We start from the raw sequence: 17121 nt of genomic DNA, 5'->3' as shown, positions 1-17121 counted from the left end.
TAGTTCAGCCTTCTTTGCCATGTTCTTTTCTGCCCTCCTAATCATCCGGTTTCTGTGTTGAAGTCTCAGGTGCAGTGGGATTGCATGATGAAGATCTTCCGCCTTCTCTTGTGGAGAGGACACAGGCAGAGTGGCATGGCTAGCATCAGCCTGCCTCTGGCTGCCCAGCCTGAATGAGCAAGTACCTTTTGCAGTTGGGTTTCTAACATGCTGTTTCAGTATCGGTCCAGAACAAGGCTCAAACTCTATGCCTGGATTCATAGTCCACTATCAATTTACTGCTTCTGAAAAATTTCCCCTTATGATAATTCTTTTTCTAGGGTCATGTCCTTGTTCCCTTTCAGACTTCCAGCTTGCAAATGCACAGAGCATCATGCTGTCTGCCCCGATGTCGTGGTTTTACCCCGTCTGAGAGCCGAGATCCATGCAGCTGCCTGCTCCTTAAAGGAAAAGAGGAGGGGGAGAAGGGGGGGCGGAGGGGGTGAGAGGCAAGGGAAGGGAAAAGGAAGGGGCAAATAACAACCCCAAACCCAAGAAACTAAGAGGCCTGTGGGTTGGGATAAGGATAGTTTACTAAGATAACAGAAAGATAAAATATAACAATGCTAACAGGACTTTAGAGCAAAAAATCTATGAAGCCGTTGATACCCAATGCAGTGTCTCACCGAACCCACACCTCAGGCTGTGCCACCCAGAGCCATCCCGGAACCCGACTGTCCCCCAAAACCCACGCGTTCCGGAGCCGCCCTCGGCCTTCCTCCCGTCAGCCCCCCGATATCCTGGGCAGGACGGAATTGGCGTGGAATACTCTCTTTGGTCAGTTGGGTCACCTGTCCTGGCTTCGCCCCTCCTTTCTCATGAATAGAGAAATATGAAGAGCTGAGAAAGTCCTTGACTGTCTGACAGCAACTAAAACCATCAGGGTGTTATCAGCACTGCTCTCATTTTAACTCTCAAACACAGCATTCCATCCGCTGCTACAAAAGAAGTTAACTCCATCCTGACCAAAGCCAGGACACCTGAGAGAACCTCTCTGAACCTTTTTTTGCTAGGATTCTTTCTTTTCTGAAGTCCCTCATTTTTAATGCTTCTCCTGTGCTCAACTTTTTTATGAATCTCTCTGTCCTTATTCTGGGCTTTGACAGGAGGTTGCTGAGGATTTGGAAAAATAGTAATCACTAGATTTACATCCAGAATGAACTCTGTACAGGAAGTGGCTTTACATGGGGGTGTTTGTGACAGGGGCTCGAGACTGGCTGTGTGGAACATGCACAACCCATTCGAAGACTGGTCTGGTCTCCCTCAGAGACCAGTTGTGATCCACAGAAAATGGGAGATGGGATCTCTGTGGCACTTTCAGAGTTGCCCTCTATCTACTTTGCTATTGGTGTTTTCACATCTTTAACCCTATGTGTGTGTGATAGAGGACAGCTTTGATTTCTAAATATTAGGTGTATTTAAACAGCTACATGGTTAAATACACCAGTGAAAGCTCCTGTTTCTGTTCCATTAGTTCCAGGCCTATCTGTAATTTTTCTTTCTTACTTGTATGTGCATCTCTCTGCAGGGTGAGGAATACAAATGGTGAAGAATCACAGTGAAGTTGGTTTGTGTTTCCCCTGGCAAAGAGGAGTCCAGTCTAGGCCCCATTTGGCTATTGCTGTCTCACATTCCTCCGCGGTGCCTGCAGGGGACGTTGCAGACGTGCCATGCGTCTGTTCTCACAGCTTTCTTGTGGTGGCAGAGAAATGTTATTAGCTCAGCTTATTCAATAGTGAGCATGGGGACAAAAACACCAGGCATGGAAATTTGTTTAGGAGGCAAAAATATTCTGCAGGATTTTTCCAGAGTGTTAAGGTAGCTTAGAGATCTTAAAGAAGAGTTTATGACCTTTTGTAATGTTTCAAGAGACTTTCTGTATGTTTATCTGCTTGGAAGTCAGATCAGAGTTATACAGCCACCTGCTGAGAGTTTATTTCATGATCAGTCTACAGGATTTCCTGGCTTAAGTCCCTTCTTGCAGTCAGTAATGGAGCAAGGATTTAAGACTAAGTTTGGAGTAGTGTCCAAGTCACTGATCCTTCTGTCTCTACAGATCTTCCTGTGGTAAGGGACAGGGCTTTAAAAACTCAAATCACGAGTTGTAGTAAAGTGATGCTGAAAGTCTGAAGGTACTGTGGACCACACACTCCTCTATGTCTGTGGAGCTTCAGAGACCTCCACAGGTCCCTCCCAATCTAAATAATTTCATAATTTGAACAGAAGAGTGGATGGGTGGGAAATACCAGTAATTATGAACTACTTGTTTAAGTAGGAGACTGAGATGTGATAATCTGCTAAGACCTCCCTTTTCCTTTCAGTTTGCAGGGCCCTGTGTCACGCAGCACTGGCTGCAAGGAACAATGCTGGACACTTGTTGCTGGGAGCGAGAAAAAAATCTGTTCATCTGAGGCCTCTGAAGGTACTGAACAGGAGCTAGAAGATACAAATAGGAAAAAGGGGTGAGTGGCACAGATTGAGAAAGTTTATGGAACAGAAAAGAACTGTGAGGTGGAGATGAGATGTCCTTTCTCCTGGCACGGTAGGTGCTGGGTATTGGTGTCACTTCTCCCTTTGTACTTTTCCCTACCAGCTAAGTGTGCCCAAGTGATTTCTTGGCCACAGCTACCTTAACTGGAGAGCGAGACACAAGTGTGAAAGCAGAAACACAGCAGGAAGTAACAGAGCAAACAAAAGGAGGTTTGTGGAGCGGTGATTGAAACGGGCTGTTCTTTAAATGCCAGGAGAACAGATAGGGTTTAGGGCCAGAATAATGGGAGACTGAGTCTGGGGAGAAGTGTTGAAGGAAGGGAAGTTTTCTGTTACTGGTTCTTTCCCAATGTGTTTAAAGCACTAATGCTGTGAAGGTAGGATGAAAGCACTTTGTGACTCCTGGGGTACTTGGTTAAGGGCAGATGTAGCTCATGGCAGTTTGTACTGTCTGTACTGTTTGTACTGTACAGGCCTTAACCTAAACATGATGAGGCAGGGCTTGCGCTACTGCCATTATCCCGTGTGTGTGTTACAGAGTCCTGCAGTACTGAGTCAGAAATGTGTTGCTGCATCAGCAGGCAGATCAGGGTGCTGAGCAAAGCACCACCTTTACATGCTGTGAAGGAAAAGAAATTGTCTGAGGCAAAACTAGTGCTGCTGTGCCCTGGGTGCCAAGTTCAAGCTGGTTTATTGTTTGCTGAAAATTACGTCACCTTCCCTGTAGACCACTGTTCTTCCTCTACCTCTAGAATCAAATAGCAGGCATATTCTGTTCAGAGATCACTGCAGAACAATAGTGGGGAATAATGTTTCAAGTGTTTGTTTAATCAGATGTTTTCACCCCATGAAAGACACAAGGTTGCTGCATTCTCACTCCCCAAGCAAGGCTTTTCCTGGTCTTTGTTCTGATTATATTTTTGTAAGGACAGAAGGAAGATGGGACAAGATTTGTAAGAGGCAGCTGGCCATGCCAGTCTGTTTTCAAGCAGTTTGCCCCAGCTAGCTTGGCTTGTCACAGAGGGCAATGCTTGACCTAGAACCATTCAACCTCTGTGCTTTGGAGGAAACCAGAGCCAAAGGTGGTTTTGTGATGGGCTAGAATGACCTGGGAGCTTACCTGCTGGCAAAGGCCTGCCTAAGACTATACAGGTTTCAGTACCAGGTGGTGAGGAGACTTCTTTTGGCCACTTAATCCCCCCTGCCAGAAGGCAGGCAGCCAAGCTTCCTCCTATGAGGAGAGCAGTGTTATGTCTTGCAGATGTGGTACCAGGTACACCTTGTGAACACCCACAAGTCTCCCTCAACACATTGAGTAGCCTGCTCAGGCACTGCTGGATCCAGCCTTGTGCTGCAGAGAATCATAGTATCTTTTAGGCTAGAAAAGACCTTTAAAGTCATCAAGTCTAACTTAACCCAGCAATGCCAACTACCACTAAACCATGTTCCTGCCAAACATCTTTTAAATCTCTCCAGAGATGGGGACTCCACCATTTCTGTGTGCATCCTGTTTCAGTGATTTGCAACCCTTTTGAGGAAGACATTTTTCCTAATATCCAATGTAAACCTCCCCTGGTGCAAGCTGGGGCCATTTCCTCTTGTGCTATTACTTGTTACCTGGGAGAAGAAACCAACCACCACCTGGCTACAACCTCCTTTCAAGGAGTTATAGAGTGTGATAAGGTCTCCCCTCAGCCTCCTCTTATTGAGGCTAAATAACCACAGTTCCCTCAGTTGCTCTTCTTAAAATTTGTTCTCTAGACCCTTCACCAGCTTCATTGTTCTTCTTTGGACACACTCTGGTACCTCGATGTTGTGCTTGTAGTGAGAGGCCCAAAACTGAACACAGTATTCAGTGTGAAACCTCACTGGGGCTGAATACAAGTGGATGATCACTGCCCTAGCCTACCACCCTCCTCTCCAACAGATAAATGTTCAGGCCTCTTGTTATAGACAGACACTCCTGATGCTCTCTGCCTTCAACCCCCCCAAGGGCTTGAACACCCCATTACCCATCTTCTCTGCCACGTTCCCACACCAGTGAACATTTCCCAGGCCTCACAAGGACTAAGGAAGCCCAGCTCAATCTTGCCCCAAAGAGGAAAGACACAAGACAGGAGTTTCAGTGAACTACATACACCCCAGTGTTTATTAACTCCACATTAGTGTGATAGGCACAACGCTGCATCTATGGGACCTCTCCCCACACTCTTAAGCTTATTCCTTCAGCTTCTTCAGCAGCTCCCTCAGCTGCTCGATCTGGGCAGTCACGCTGCTCTTGGCAGTACCACCCATGGCCGTGTACTGCTCCACACTGTTGACGACATTGAAGACCTGGGAGACGTCACTGCCAAACAGGGGGCTGGGGAGGCAAAGAGAAGAGGTGTCAGCAGAGAGTGCTGGGTGCTCTTGCCTGCCTTTACTTGCTCACTGCCTGCAGAGGTGGGGAGGGAGAGGAGACGGAGCCTTTTTCCAAGGGCAAAGCCTTCCCGCAGCCCTGTTTCTGTGCTTGCAGAGCCTGTCAGGAGCGGCTTGCGGCAGACCAAAGACTCAGCTCCAAGGGGAGACCAAGGAAGTCTGGAGCCAAACCCATCAGGAGGGCTGGTGCCTCCTGCCCAGGGCATAAGTTTGTTCCAGTCCCTCCCAAAAGCTGCTGCCCTCGCCCTGCTGGGGCTGAGCGCAGTGATGTCGACCCTTCAGTGTTTTCAGACCCATCAGTATCAGCACTGATGTTCAAGCCAAGTGGATGCGGGGGTGCTGGGTGGGCCAGGCCTTTTGGGGAAGGGCACCATAAGGAGCCCCCTGCAAGGGGAGGCTGATACCTGCCTGTTGAGGGGAGTCACAGGGAAGTACCAGTGATACAGACCTGATGCTCTTCAGGTCGTCCAGGCTGAGATTATTGATGGTCGTGCCTTTAGACTCTGCGAGGTGGACGGCCTTCCCAGAGGCAATGTGGGCTTGTCTGAATGGCATCTGCAGGGAGAAGCAGAGGCCAGAGTCAGTGACCAGGAAACTGGGATGCAACCTCAGAGGAAAGAATGGATGTGCTCTCTTTTTTGGTTGGCTTATTTTCACTTAGGGCAATGCAATCTGAATCTGGGTTTGTTGCCCCGGTGTTGATGATCACTTGGGAACAAAACAGAATATTCTGCATCCAAAGAAATCACAGCTTTGTGTCACCCTCTGATACTTACTCCTTTGTGAACCAGGTAGAGAGCCAGGTCAGATGACAGGATCTCAGGGCTCAGTGCCTTCTCCATGTTCTCCTTGTTGATCTGCAGAAAGGAGAGTCAGAGGGAGACATTACCATCATAAGCTCCTTGGGGACATGTTAGTGGTCACAGCTTCATCTAGAAGGGACCTGGCTCTAAAAGGCCTCTCCGACACCCTGAGCAGCTGACAGTGGGGGGGACATAGTGAGCACAAGGGCTGAGCCACTGAAAAGCCTTCATCTTCACAGCAGTCTAGAGCCCTTTTACTTCTGTTACTCACAGAATGTGCACCCCAACCATGTTCAATAGTGAGAGGCTGAAGCCTTACCTGGAGGGTAGAAATCACTCCGGTGGCAACCTGGAGCACGGCATTCAGGGTGTCCACCACATCAAAGACAGCCTCCTTGTCCTCCTGCATGAGAACAGGGATGGAAACTGCTGTAAGTCAACCTGATGCAGCCCAAGAGCCCAAAGAGCCCAGCCATCCCCAGGGCTCCTGCTACGGCTGGGGTGTCTGCTGCATCACGTTGTGCCTCAGCCTCTTGCTCAGCACTCTGCACACAAGCAGTGTCTTTGTAGGGGAATGTGCTCAAGAGGAAAGAGCTGTCTGTGCTCAGAGCAATGGTCTGAACGCTAACATCTGGTTTACCTGCAGGTCCTTGTTGTAGGTGCTTGGAAGCCCTTTGAGAACCATGAGAATAGCAGCCAACTGCAGAGAGAAGTAGGTGAGGCAGTTAGTTGGGGAAAGAGAAGCGTGTTGCCCCAGCTGAGGTGAGGCCCCTTGGCTGGGCCCGTGTCCTCACACAGCGGCGAGGAGAAAGAATGTTCTCCAGCCCCAGTAGCAGAGGTCCCACCCCGCTTCTTTCTTTAGCGGGCTCACCCGTCCAAACACCCGTCCAGCTTTGCTGCGGATCAGTTCCAGGCTGTCAGGATTCTTCTTCTGAGGCATCAGGCTGCTGCCAGTGCTGAAAGAAGAGTGTTTGGCATGTCATGCTGAGCCAGCCCCAGTCCCTGCAGCCACAGAGCGTGCAGCATGTTGGCCCAGGCGTCCAGAAGTGCCACATAGCCCTCACCCCATCCCGAGACAGCTTTCTGAGGTGTAGGAGAGCAGTGAAGTGGGTGTGCCGAGTTTGTCATGTTTCCCACAGCACAGCCTTTGTTTTTGCAGGTGTGTTTGCAGCGACCATGCTGTAATTCTCAAGGAGGAAGCAGAAAGGAGGCTTCCTCCCAGGCCCCTCCAGAGGAGGCATCAGCAGCTCAGCTTAAGAGCTGCTGTGACCTCAGAGTGGGAGAGCTGCAGTCATTTTGCTCGGAGAGACAGGAAATCTGTCAGGGGGGCAGGCCTGGCTAGTGCAGGGAGGGCTTTGGCAGGCATTCCCAGCAGCGGAGGAAGTTGTGTCTGCCAATAGTTGCTAGGGAGGGGTGTCTGTTGAATGCAGGCTTGGTTGAGCAGAGAGAAGGGGTTGTTACAGAGCAATGTTCTCCCTGAGGCTGCGTTCTGCCAAACTATAATGTTCTGTCAGCCTTGTACAGCAGGGAGACCCCAAACAATGTCTCATTCCCTCAGAAGGGCATAGCTGAGGGAAAGCTCTCTGCTCAGAGGCCTACCTGTAAGCATCAGAAAGGGTCAGAAATCCAAACTCGCTGGTACTGTAGATGATGAGATCTTCAGCCATCTTGCTAAGGTGGATCATCAGCAGAGTGGCAACAGAGAGGAATTCCACTGCAGAGAAGGCACAAAACCAGGAGGTGAAAAACGTGCTTGGGTGCTTGTCAAGCCAGAGGGGCTCGGACTGGAGTTTAAATATGAGCTGAGGGATTTTTGCATAAGTACTTCCTAGTGAGGGCTTCCAATCCTCCTGCTGAGGGAGGTGAGCTGGGAAGGTCTGTGAAGCCTGTTTCTAAAACAGTGGGGGCAAGAAGCGATCAGGTTGTGCTTACCCACAAAGTCTCTCTCGCTGATGGCATCCATGCTGTTCAGGCTGATGGAAGCAAAGTCCAGCTCTGTAGGGAAGGTGATGGACAGAGGAGGTCAGGTTTGCATGACTAGAGCTTGAAGGCCTCAGGTTGCCCCAGCATGAAGGTGGCTGTGAGCCATTGAGCAGTCCCCAGAACACAGCTGTGCTCAGTGGGGTCTTTGTTAAGAGCCCAGGCAGTCAGTGTGCAGCAGAGGAGGTTACACTGAATGGGGACTTTGTTGTTAACCTCAGGCAGGGAGAGTGCTGTAGAGGTGTCTCTTCCTACTCCAACCTCTTTGCCTGTCTTGTGGTAGTGAAAAGCCTTATGAAAGAAAGGCTTTTGGTCCGGGACATTACGGTGCCATTGGGATCCATGTATAGATTCCTCCCTCCCTCTGAGATATTATAAGTAGACCTGTGCCTCTCAGTCATAAGGAGACATTTACCACTGCGCAGAAGCTCTCTATCAATTTCCAGTGGGTTGCCAGCCAGAGCGCCGCTGCCAGGGAAGAAAGGAACAGAAGTCATGTGAGAGACCCTGTACATTCCAACCAAAACTGAGCTCTAGGAAGTGAGGAGACACCTCGGCAGTCTTTGCAGAGCAAAGCAAGGCCTAGTCATTGTTAGTCAGTGGGCCTTACCTTCCCAAAGGCAAGACGTTGATCCTCTTCTTGATCTCTCCCAGGCGCTCAGAGTCACGAGTCAGAGCAACGGCGTGGCTAGGAAAGGACATGAGAGGGGAAGCACCTGGAGTCAGAAAATGTCACAGGACCCCAGAGGTAAGAGTGGCCGAAGGCTGGAGCGTACAAGCTCATGGCCTCCATTGCCCACTCAGTGCTTGGGCTTCCCAGACAGAGCCACCCAGGAACCTGGGGAGATCCTGTTCCAATCTGCAGGATCACCTCTGGGTTGTCAGGGCCCCAAGGGTGGAGAAGGCTTTCTCCAGCCAAGTGTGAGAGGGGGTTACCTGAGCAAGAACTGGCTCCATCTGATGGGCTGAGCTTTCTGCAGGTGAGTGTAGCCAGGCAAGATAACATCAATTTCTCTGCATGTGAAAGGAGAGCAAGAGCTGTCAGGACAGAGGGCAGTGGCAGCTCCACCCCAGGGTTTTCTAGCAAGGTCACAAAGAAAGAAGCCTTCTTTTGCCTGCCCTGAGCTGAAGCTACTTGGTGTCTTCCTCTCCCTTTCACCTTTCAGCCTAAGCACACAGGGTTAAGAGCTCCCGATCTCACAGCGTGGTGTGTCTGCCCTAAGCCTTTCCCTGTGCTATCACACACTGCCTTCCTGTACCTTCCTCTGCAGAAGACCCTGCAGCTGCTGCCCTGCTTGGCGTCCAAGAGGAAGCCTGGAAGTCTCCTGCCCCAGGAAGGCCAAGGCCCTGGCCATGGAAAAGGACTTACATGGCAGCGCGTTCCACCAAGGTCCTGATGAGCTGCAGGAGGTGAGTGGAGATGACAGAGAGGGAATTCTTCATCATCAGCTTCAAGTCAGTCACAACCTGTATGAGATCAGCCGCAGTCAGTCAAGGCAAAATGTGAGGGACTTAGTGACCAGATAGTGTTTGGCAGAAAGCTTTGGAATAGTTTTCCCTTCCCGTCACCCAGAACAATGAGGGGATATCTCTTCCTTTAATGAATGCATGCCTGGTTACTGATTTGTGAAAACTGCTGTATCTTGCTTTCCATGAAGAGGACCAAAGTCCATTCTTTAGAGTGGACTTCTCAGGTACTGTCAACTTTGGATCAGAAAATCTCCCACTGACACTAGATGTTCATCATTAGAATGACTGATCCTGAAAGATGCATAATACCCAGCCAGTAAACAAATGGTTTCTGTAAGCTTTCAAAGGAGTATCAGTGGAAGTTTCTGGCCTTTTAAAACCAGGATGCAATGCTGCAGAGCCCATTCCTCTGTGTGGGGCAGTCTCAGTAGTGTCACTGCCCTAGGGATGCTGGAGTGTCAGGCCTTGTGAAAGATGGCATAAATACATTTGATTAAGGATCTGAGGTGGGGGAGGAATATGGAAGGAGGGAAAAACAACCAGCTATATAAATACCTGATCATTCCTGCTTCTCCCAGTGTGCAGCTTTCCAGCTATATCTCCAATCAGCTCCTGGGGACAAGAGGAGAATTTCTATCAACACCTTTGTGGTCCGAGGAGGAGACTCTACATGAACAGATCCCCCCGCCTGGAAGGGACTCAGCAGTAGGAATCTGTGAGTAGCCGCAGGATCCCTTCTGGGGAAGGGCAAGTTTGTGCTCTGTGCTGTACGGTGGCTTTTCCACAAAAAGGGGTCCTGGAGACACTTGGTTGTGTGCCTGGGGTTTCAGTGCTACAATGTCCAGTGGAAATTCACAGAGGGACAGGGGCACAGGCACTTTGTGTCAGGCTGATCTTGCTACAGAGGAATGGGGGCAAGAGGTCAGAGGAGCCAAACCTTTAGTCTGCGTTCATTGGCAGTGTGGATATCTTCATCGCTTTGGGTCACCACAAAGACACCTTTAGACCACTCCTCAGAGATCTACAAACATCAGCAGAAACATCAGTCAGCTCTTACTGCCACCTGCTGCACATGGGGGCTGGAAGTGTCCCCAGCAAATACCGACCTCTGTCACCCCAAGGGAAATCAAAGTGTTAAGTCTCACACAAGCGCTGACGTTCCTGTTCTTTCAGGCCAAGGCTGTCCGCTTGCTCTATCCTGACATTCCCTACTGCACTTGGTGGGGTTCACCTCTCTGCCTGTGGCAGTCCTGCAGCCTTATGGCCACAGGAGGATTTAAGCACTGCAGGGAGAGAGGGAGCTGCAATGCCAGTGGTTGCTCTAGCATTGTCCACAAAGACTTTCCTATACAAACATTGTATAGAGTTACCCTTGTCCATGGCGGGTGAGCAACAACAATGGATTTTTGAAAAAAGTGCTTAGCTGTGGCCTTCTCTTGCCCCTATACAATGCTATGCATTGCCTCTGCCCGCTCAGGCAGCCAGACTCAAAGGGATCCCCAGTGCCAGCAGAAAAAAGTATTCCTATTTCATACTGGAACAATTCCTGGTGCATGCTCAGTCTGAAGAGGATGGGTGGTCAGGTCACCCTGAGTAAATCTCCCCAAAGCACCGGGACTGGCATCATGAGCACTGACAATGTGCTCATCGGGGCTGCAGGCTGTCACTGGGGTTTGTCAGCTGGTTCACATCCTACTGCTGGGCTTTGGTGCCTTTAGTGGGAAGAATCTGAGCATCAATCCCCTGCCCAGAAGCCTCCAAGTGAAGTGAGGCCAACTCCAGGAGGCTACTAGAGATGCTGTCAGAAAACTAGCATTTGTTTCAGCCTGCATGACAGTTTGTGAAGGAAAGAAATACCTTCTCCAGGCCACTCAGGATCTTCTCCAGCTCACTTTTAGATAGGATCCCAGCCTTCTCCAAGGCTTTGGCATAAGCCATGCTTCCCTGGATATCAACTTCGGACAGTCTCTGATCAAAGGTAATGGAAGCGTTGAGCATCTCCATGACTGGATCTGTGCTTCCAACAAACCTTCCTCCCATCATTTTATCCCCCTGCAAGTAATGAAGTTAAGAGGCATGTTCAAAAGACTTACTGATATATTCCCTAAAATTCAATTAATGTCCATCATACTCTGTATGCAAGTAAAACTGAGGACATACTCAGGAATGTTTTTTCAATGCTGTACTACTGAGCCGAATTTTAAGAGCTTTGGCAAATGCTTTTGATAGCGGTGGAGAACTTTTACCTCTCAGTTTAATTTAGTCCTTGAGGTGTTGGATCTGGCTTAGGAATCTTCCAGGATACTTTACTCCTGCCAGAGTGTGAAAGGAGTATGTCCTGTCCTTGAAAATTAATGTCGGGGTATGTGGTGCAAGACCAGCATGGATCTCTGTTTTTTAGTCAGCTGCTGATCGCTGACCCTTTGATTGCTCCTTGGTAGGGAGAAAAGCAAGAGAGTCGGGGATATAGGGAAAGTTAGTATCTACTGTTACTTGAAATAATAATTAAAAAACCCACAACCCAGCAGCCTTTCAGGAAGACTATAAGAGAATATTTGGTTGAGAAAGAGCAGTGGGCCAGCACAGACCACATCTAAAACACTCCTGGAGCTATAAAGCATTTGAAGTTAGTGCTTGAAGCAGCCCTAGGGTGCATGATGTGCTTGCAAGCTTTGGCATAAATTTAGCATAACGTTGGTTAAGCTCAGACTGCAGAAAAGTTCGTTGGGTCCTTTTCAGCATTACAAATATTCGGGTAAAATGAAAAGGAAAGAACACCCCCTCTCGCCCCCCGCCCCTCGGCCCCAAACTAGCCCCCAGAAGGGCTTCGAGGCAGCGCGGCGCCGGGCTGCCCGCCCAGCTACCATGGACAGCGGGCGGCGCCGGCGCTGGGACCGGTGACACGAGTGACCCTGTCCTCAGCTGTCTGAACCGGTGTGCCAGAGAGGAGAGCAGGACCGAGCCTGCGGAGGTCAGGCTACGGGCTACAGGCACGGGGTGATGGGAGGGCTATTTTCGAAGCAGGTTTGTCAGTAGGAGCTGCGGGGGGACGGGACGGGACGGGGGTGTAAGTAAGTCCCAGCTGAAAAAATGAAGTTTTGCAGCTCCTGTCTGGGAAACCAGACCCCGGGTCGAGTGGCTGAGGGGCCGGGGCATGAGAGATCAGTGCTGGGAACCAGCATTTGGGTAGGAAGGGGGTACCTAAGGCACCTTCACTACCATGGGTTTGCACCGGAATCAGAGGTCACTTGTCAGAAATAGCGCAGCAAATACGTTTGCTGTCCCCTTCTCCATTAAAACCCCGGGAAAACAAGTAAAAGAGAAGCACCCGAACGAGCACGGGAGGCTGCAGGGCTGGGGTAATCACGCAGTTGAGTCTGCGTTTGCCAGAGCACCCCGAGACCACCCCACCGGAGAAGCAAAGTTCCCCCTCACCTCGGCTGCCATTTCGGAAGACGTTTTGCTCGTTTGCGCGGCGATCTCGGCAACTGGTGCAACCTGCGGGACGGGGAGGTGACGGGAGGTGAGGTGAGGTGAGGCTCGGCTCTGCCCTGCCGCCCGCCCCGGCGCCGGCCCGGCTGCGGGACGGGGTCCCCGATCCCCGCCCGGCCCCGCTCACCTGCTCCGTAGCGCAGCCCCGGCTGGTCGCTCGCTGCTGCCCGGCCCCGCCGTCCCGCTTTTACACACCTCGTCGGGGGCTGGCGGCTCGTCCCGCCCCGGCGGGGCGGGGTGTCCCCGGGGCCGGCCCCGTTCCGGTCACCCCCCTGGCCCCCTTCGCCCTTCTCACCCCAATCCTGCCTCCGGCCCCTGGTCGACCGGCGCATGATTAGAAAGTTTGGGAGAGAAGTTTCGTAGGAGGCAGGATTGCTGCAAGGCGGGGGCTTGGGAGAGATGCTCGTTAGTGCCGTTGTTGCTGCAGCTTTAGGCAGAGCTGCAGTGCCAGGGGGTCTTCTGTGTGGTTTCACCGAGTGGTGAGCTCCTTCTCTGGCGATACCCATGTACTGAAGGAGTCGTATCACTCTGTGTTCCTCTCTAGTGAGTAGTTATCGGTATGAATTTACTTGGTGTGATGGTTGGATCATTGCCACTCCAGCAACCATACAAGAATAAAATAGATGGGAAATAGTTTCTTTCACCTGTTTCTGTGTGGATGAGACTTTCCACCCAAATTGTAAGGATGCTGCAGCTCCAGCTTTGTGGCCAGTTGCCAAGAGGCTCCTGTGAGCCTCAGACTGTGGTTGTGGGGTGGCAGGTTGTGCCCTGCAGCCGTGGCAAATAGCCCATATCTTAAACTCATCAAACTAAATACCGTGGTTGTAAAGAACTGATCCAAAATATGGGAGAGCTTTGGCAACAACTCACAAAGCTTCTCCTCAGCACCAACTTCTCATTACCTCCCTAGACATGGGGCACTTTCCTGCAGCCACTCCACAGACAGCTGATTGCTTGCCGCTTCACCTTCCCAAGTGTCCTATTTCAGTATAATGTTTTCCCATCTGCATGGTTCAAACCTTTCTCAGAGCTCAGGAAACATATTCCAGCTTTCTCATCCGCATTTTGTTGGGTTATTTTTTTCCCTCTTGTCCTTTCCTACTGTCTTCTCACTTCTGCCACTGACCTCCTTTTCACACTAGGACATGCACACTAAGAAACAGTGCTTGATAATTTCGTGCTCGTGTTCCTTCCTGCTCCAAGATCTCATTTTTACCATTTTTCTTGTCTTGTTCACCCTTTAGGAGCATCCTTGTTCTTATTCTGGGCTTTAACAGGAGATTGTTGATGTGTTGGGAAAATAGTAAGCACTGAATTTATAGCCAGAGTAAATCTATGTCAGTAAGATCTTACTGATCCATGCCTGATATTACATGTGGCAAAGACATGTGCTCTCACATGGAATCTGTCAGCACTATCACGGTGTGTTTAGCAAACTTCATAGGGATTAGTTTGCTTACAGTGCGCTGCTTAACTCCTTTCCCAGGTTTATATAGGAGATGATTAATTCTTTTCACCCATTTTTAGATAAAACAGGCAGTAACTATCCTTCCTGTATAATAAGTAATGTAGAGTTTAGAGTAATATCTTTATAATTAAAAATGGAATTGAAACTGTATATCCAAGCAGAAGTCATTAATGCAAAGATGAACATTGAAGAAAAAGGATTTCTTAAATATGCTTACAGCTGGAGAGTTGAACCTTTTTGGAGGGGAAAACAGTGAAATAGCTTTGTAAAATAGGTTTTCTAATTCACCATGAAATATGGTCTCATTATTATCTTCTTGATTTGTTCTGGTTTTGACGGCTCTCCCCTTCCTATCATCTTCTATCAGTGTTTTATTTGCTTAGTAAAATAGGGAGATTAGCCCCCAAAATCCCTGTCCCACAGTTAAATACCAAGGAAGGCCTAAGAAAGGTCTATGTCTTTTATCTTCTAGCACAGAGTCTCCTTCTCTGGAGATATTCAAGACCCATTTGGACTCCGACCTGTGCAATATGAGCTGGGGACCCTGCTTTGGCAGGGGGGTCGGACTGGATGATCTCTTGAGGTCCCTTCCAACCCCTACAATTCTGTGATTCTGTGATTAATATGCCCAGCTACACCCTTTCCGAAGCTGACGTACAGTGAGTTAGCACTAGAGACTAAATTGCCCATTTTGCAGCATGGAGAGGTTTAATTAAATATATTTAAATGTTCTTAAAGATTTGAACTTTATTTGTACTTGCTTTTGTAATCAGTCACAGCCTTGCTATTTCTTTTAGAGAGCGTTTCTGTGAGAAGAGTGCGATACTCGGGGCCTGCAGCTCTGAAGGAGTGCTTTAGTGGTTTCTAGAAATATGCTTTTCATAATAGGACTAATTTTCATAGCTGAGACCAGTGGAGACAAAACGGTTACAGTGTACCTTCTTTAAACACATTCTCTTTTTTTTATATACTGACATTTTGGTTTAGAAAAAGAAAAAAAGCTCCATGGGCTGAAAGTGCTGGTCACACGCCCTGTCAGCTAGAGTGATGTGAAGCTGTGCTGACATTTTTTGTTAAAAAAAAAAAACAACTTTAATGAATTTTGAATGTAAAAGAAAAAAAGACACTATAGGGTGATCAGCGAAATGCTGAATACAGTAAACATCTTTCATGACAAAGAATACAAATACCCTGCAGATCTGCTTTCAATAGCAATTACTAGGCCCCCTGCTTTCAATAGTTAATACCGAGGCCCCTCTCTCACCAAGCCTTAGTGGTAACAATCACAAGCCAATGCTTAAAATGTTGACATGCTAAGCACATTTAGAAAAACCTATGTCTGCATTCCCTATGGATGGTGTAGCATAACTGTCTAACACCTACAGTGCAGCAGTTAAAAACAAAGTGAACTGAGCTAATCACCCCATCTCTGCTAAAAAGCTGTGTGTAAGAGTAAAGAGTTCTCTCTTAGAGATTCCACACCACCTGACATCACTGCTCCATAAGAGGGGCTGGTTGGGGAGGGGTGCTCCTGGGTGCTTTCAAGGGCAGTCCCAGTGCAGCTGGGGTATTGGGTCAGTCCTTGGGTTTGTCCTCAGTTCAGTTATGCAGCACTCTGTGGTATCATCAGGTTGATAAGGTAGTCTGTTTTATCACCAGGTGTAAGTGAAATTTGCCACAGGCAACTGTTCCCCTTTCACGATGCTTTTGTCAGCGAACTGTCCTTGTCCCAACCCTCAGAAGCACTCTCTGTTACTCCTCTGGGAGTGAGCAAGAGGTATGTGGTGCTCAGCCACCACAGCCACCACATCCATTTATGTACTTACACGCTAACAGGCCATATGTTGCCACTGGAAAATATTTAAGAAGAATATCTCTATTATGGGGGAAAAAAAAGGAAAGTTGTTGAGAGGTATTTGTATTGTGCTCGTTTATCCCAGCTGCTGGGATCAGGCATCATCATCACAGGTTGTAAAAAAGTGCATCAAGAAAGGCCTGTAATTAAAATTTTGGAGAAAATGTGAAAATAAAGATGCTAATTTGGTGTTGGGGGAGAGATATAAAGAGGAGAAATAACATAAATATGCTGAAGATTTTGAACGTATATCTAAAGAGAGCGATGAGAGGCATGCAAGGATTGCTAGATTTTTGCAACAAAACTCTGAAATCTAATAGTCTGGAAACACCACATTCTCAAATGAAAGGTGCCACCTTCACTCTTCTTATCTTCCCTATAGCCTGGCTGGGAACTGGGGTATACGCACTTTCACGTGCAGGTTTTGGAACATGGCAGAGAAGTCACAGAGCATTTGCTGTGCTGGTTTTGGCCAATTTACAAGGTCAATTAATCCTGACATGAAAAAGGACAGCATCCATTACATCCTGTCGCTGAGTCAGACCAATGGTTTTCCATCTACAGTTTGGAGACCTTTCTCCTGCCCCATTTCCTAAGGACTTTGTGACAAATTGTGGAGTATAAATTCATTTCCATCTGTGCTACAATCTGTACGTGATGGGATCCACACGTCTAAAGAAACTTTTTTTAGGGGTCTGCAGCTGAAAAGGGCTGAAAAAGCTTTGCAGTAGGTGTTTTAACTCTGCCAAGCACTTAGGTACCTGGTGATGATGGTTTCTGGAGGGCCGGGAGCTGCTTGTTCCCACTGTCCTGGTGCTGAAGACTGTTCCTGAAGTGCTGTAGTTCGCTCATGTTATCCAGAATTGGTTGAAGATTTGCAATGCCCCAAGGAGAAGTCCCAAAGTGAGAGTGGAGTTTCTTTTGGCTGGATTCTGGAGAGAAAAGTGCCTGGTGGATTTTTATGCTGGTGCTGCAAGGTGGAGGTTGTGGGCACAAGAAGAGTCAGACATTTGGTTGCCAAGATCGCCCTTACAGCCCTGCTGCAGACAAGGGAGTGTATGTGATTCCTTAGTGAGTCCGTGGTGGTGTGTTTGCATATAAACTTC

The 17121-nt window shown here is 48.8% G+C and overlaps 1 protein-coding gene across 1 annotated transcript; it reads right to left on the bottom strand.

The window, feature by feature from the left end:
- Nucleotides 1-4657: 4657 nt before the first annotated feature.
- Nucleotides 4658-13024, bottom strand: LOC311199005 (argininosuccinate lyase-like; the record flags this gene model as incomplete). The annotated part of the gene is made up of 17 exons (XM_084273049.1): nucleotides 4658-4891; nucleotides 5396-5502; nucleotides 5724-5804; nucleotides 6070-6153; nucleotides 6391-6450; nucleotides 6622-6706; nucleotides 7350-7464; nucleotides 7683-7745; nucleotides 8146-8198; nucleotides 8341-8418; nucleotides 8667-8744; nucleotides 9100-9197; nucleotides 9756-9812; nucleotides 10138-10221; nucleotides 11058-11252; nucleotides 11579-11633; nucleotides 12636-13024. The coding sequence occupies 17 exons, from the start codon at nucleotides 13022-13024 to the stop codon at nucleotides 4747-4749; spliced, it is 1827 nt and encodes a 608-aa protein (XP_084129175.1). The 3' UTR covers nucleotides 4658-4746.
- Nucleotides 13025-17121: the final 4097 nt, after the last annotated feature.

Source organism: Gallinula chloropus (genome assembly GCF_964237585.1).
Source record: "Gallinula chloropus genome assembly, chromosome: 19".
NCBI lineage: Eukaryota > Metazoa > Chordata > Aves > Gruiformes > Rallidae > Gallinula > Gallinula chloropus.
Note: the sequence above shows the minus strand (reverse complement) of the source record. Positions and strands in the feature narration are given on the sequence as shown.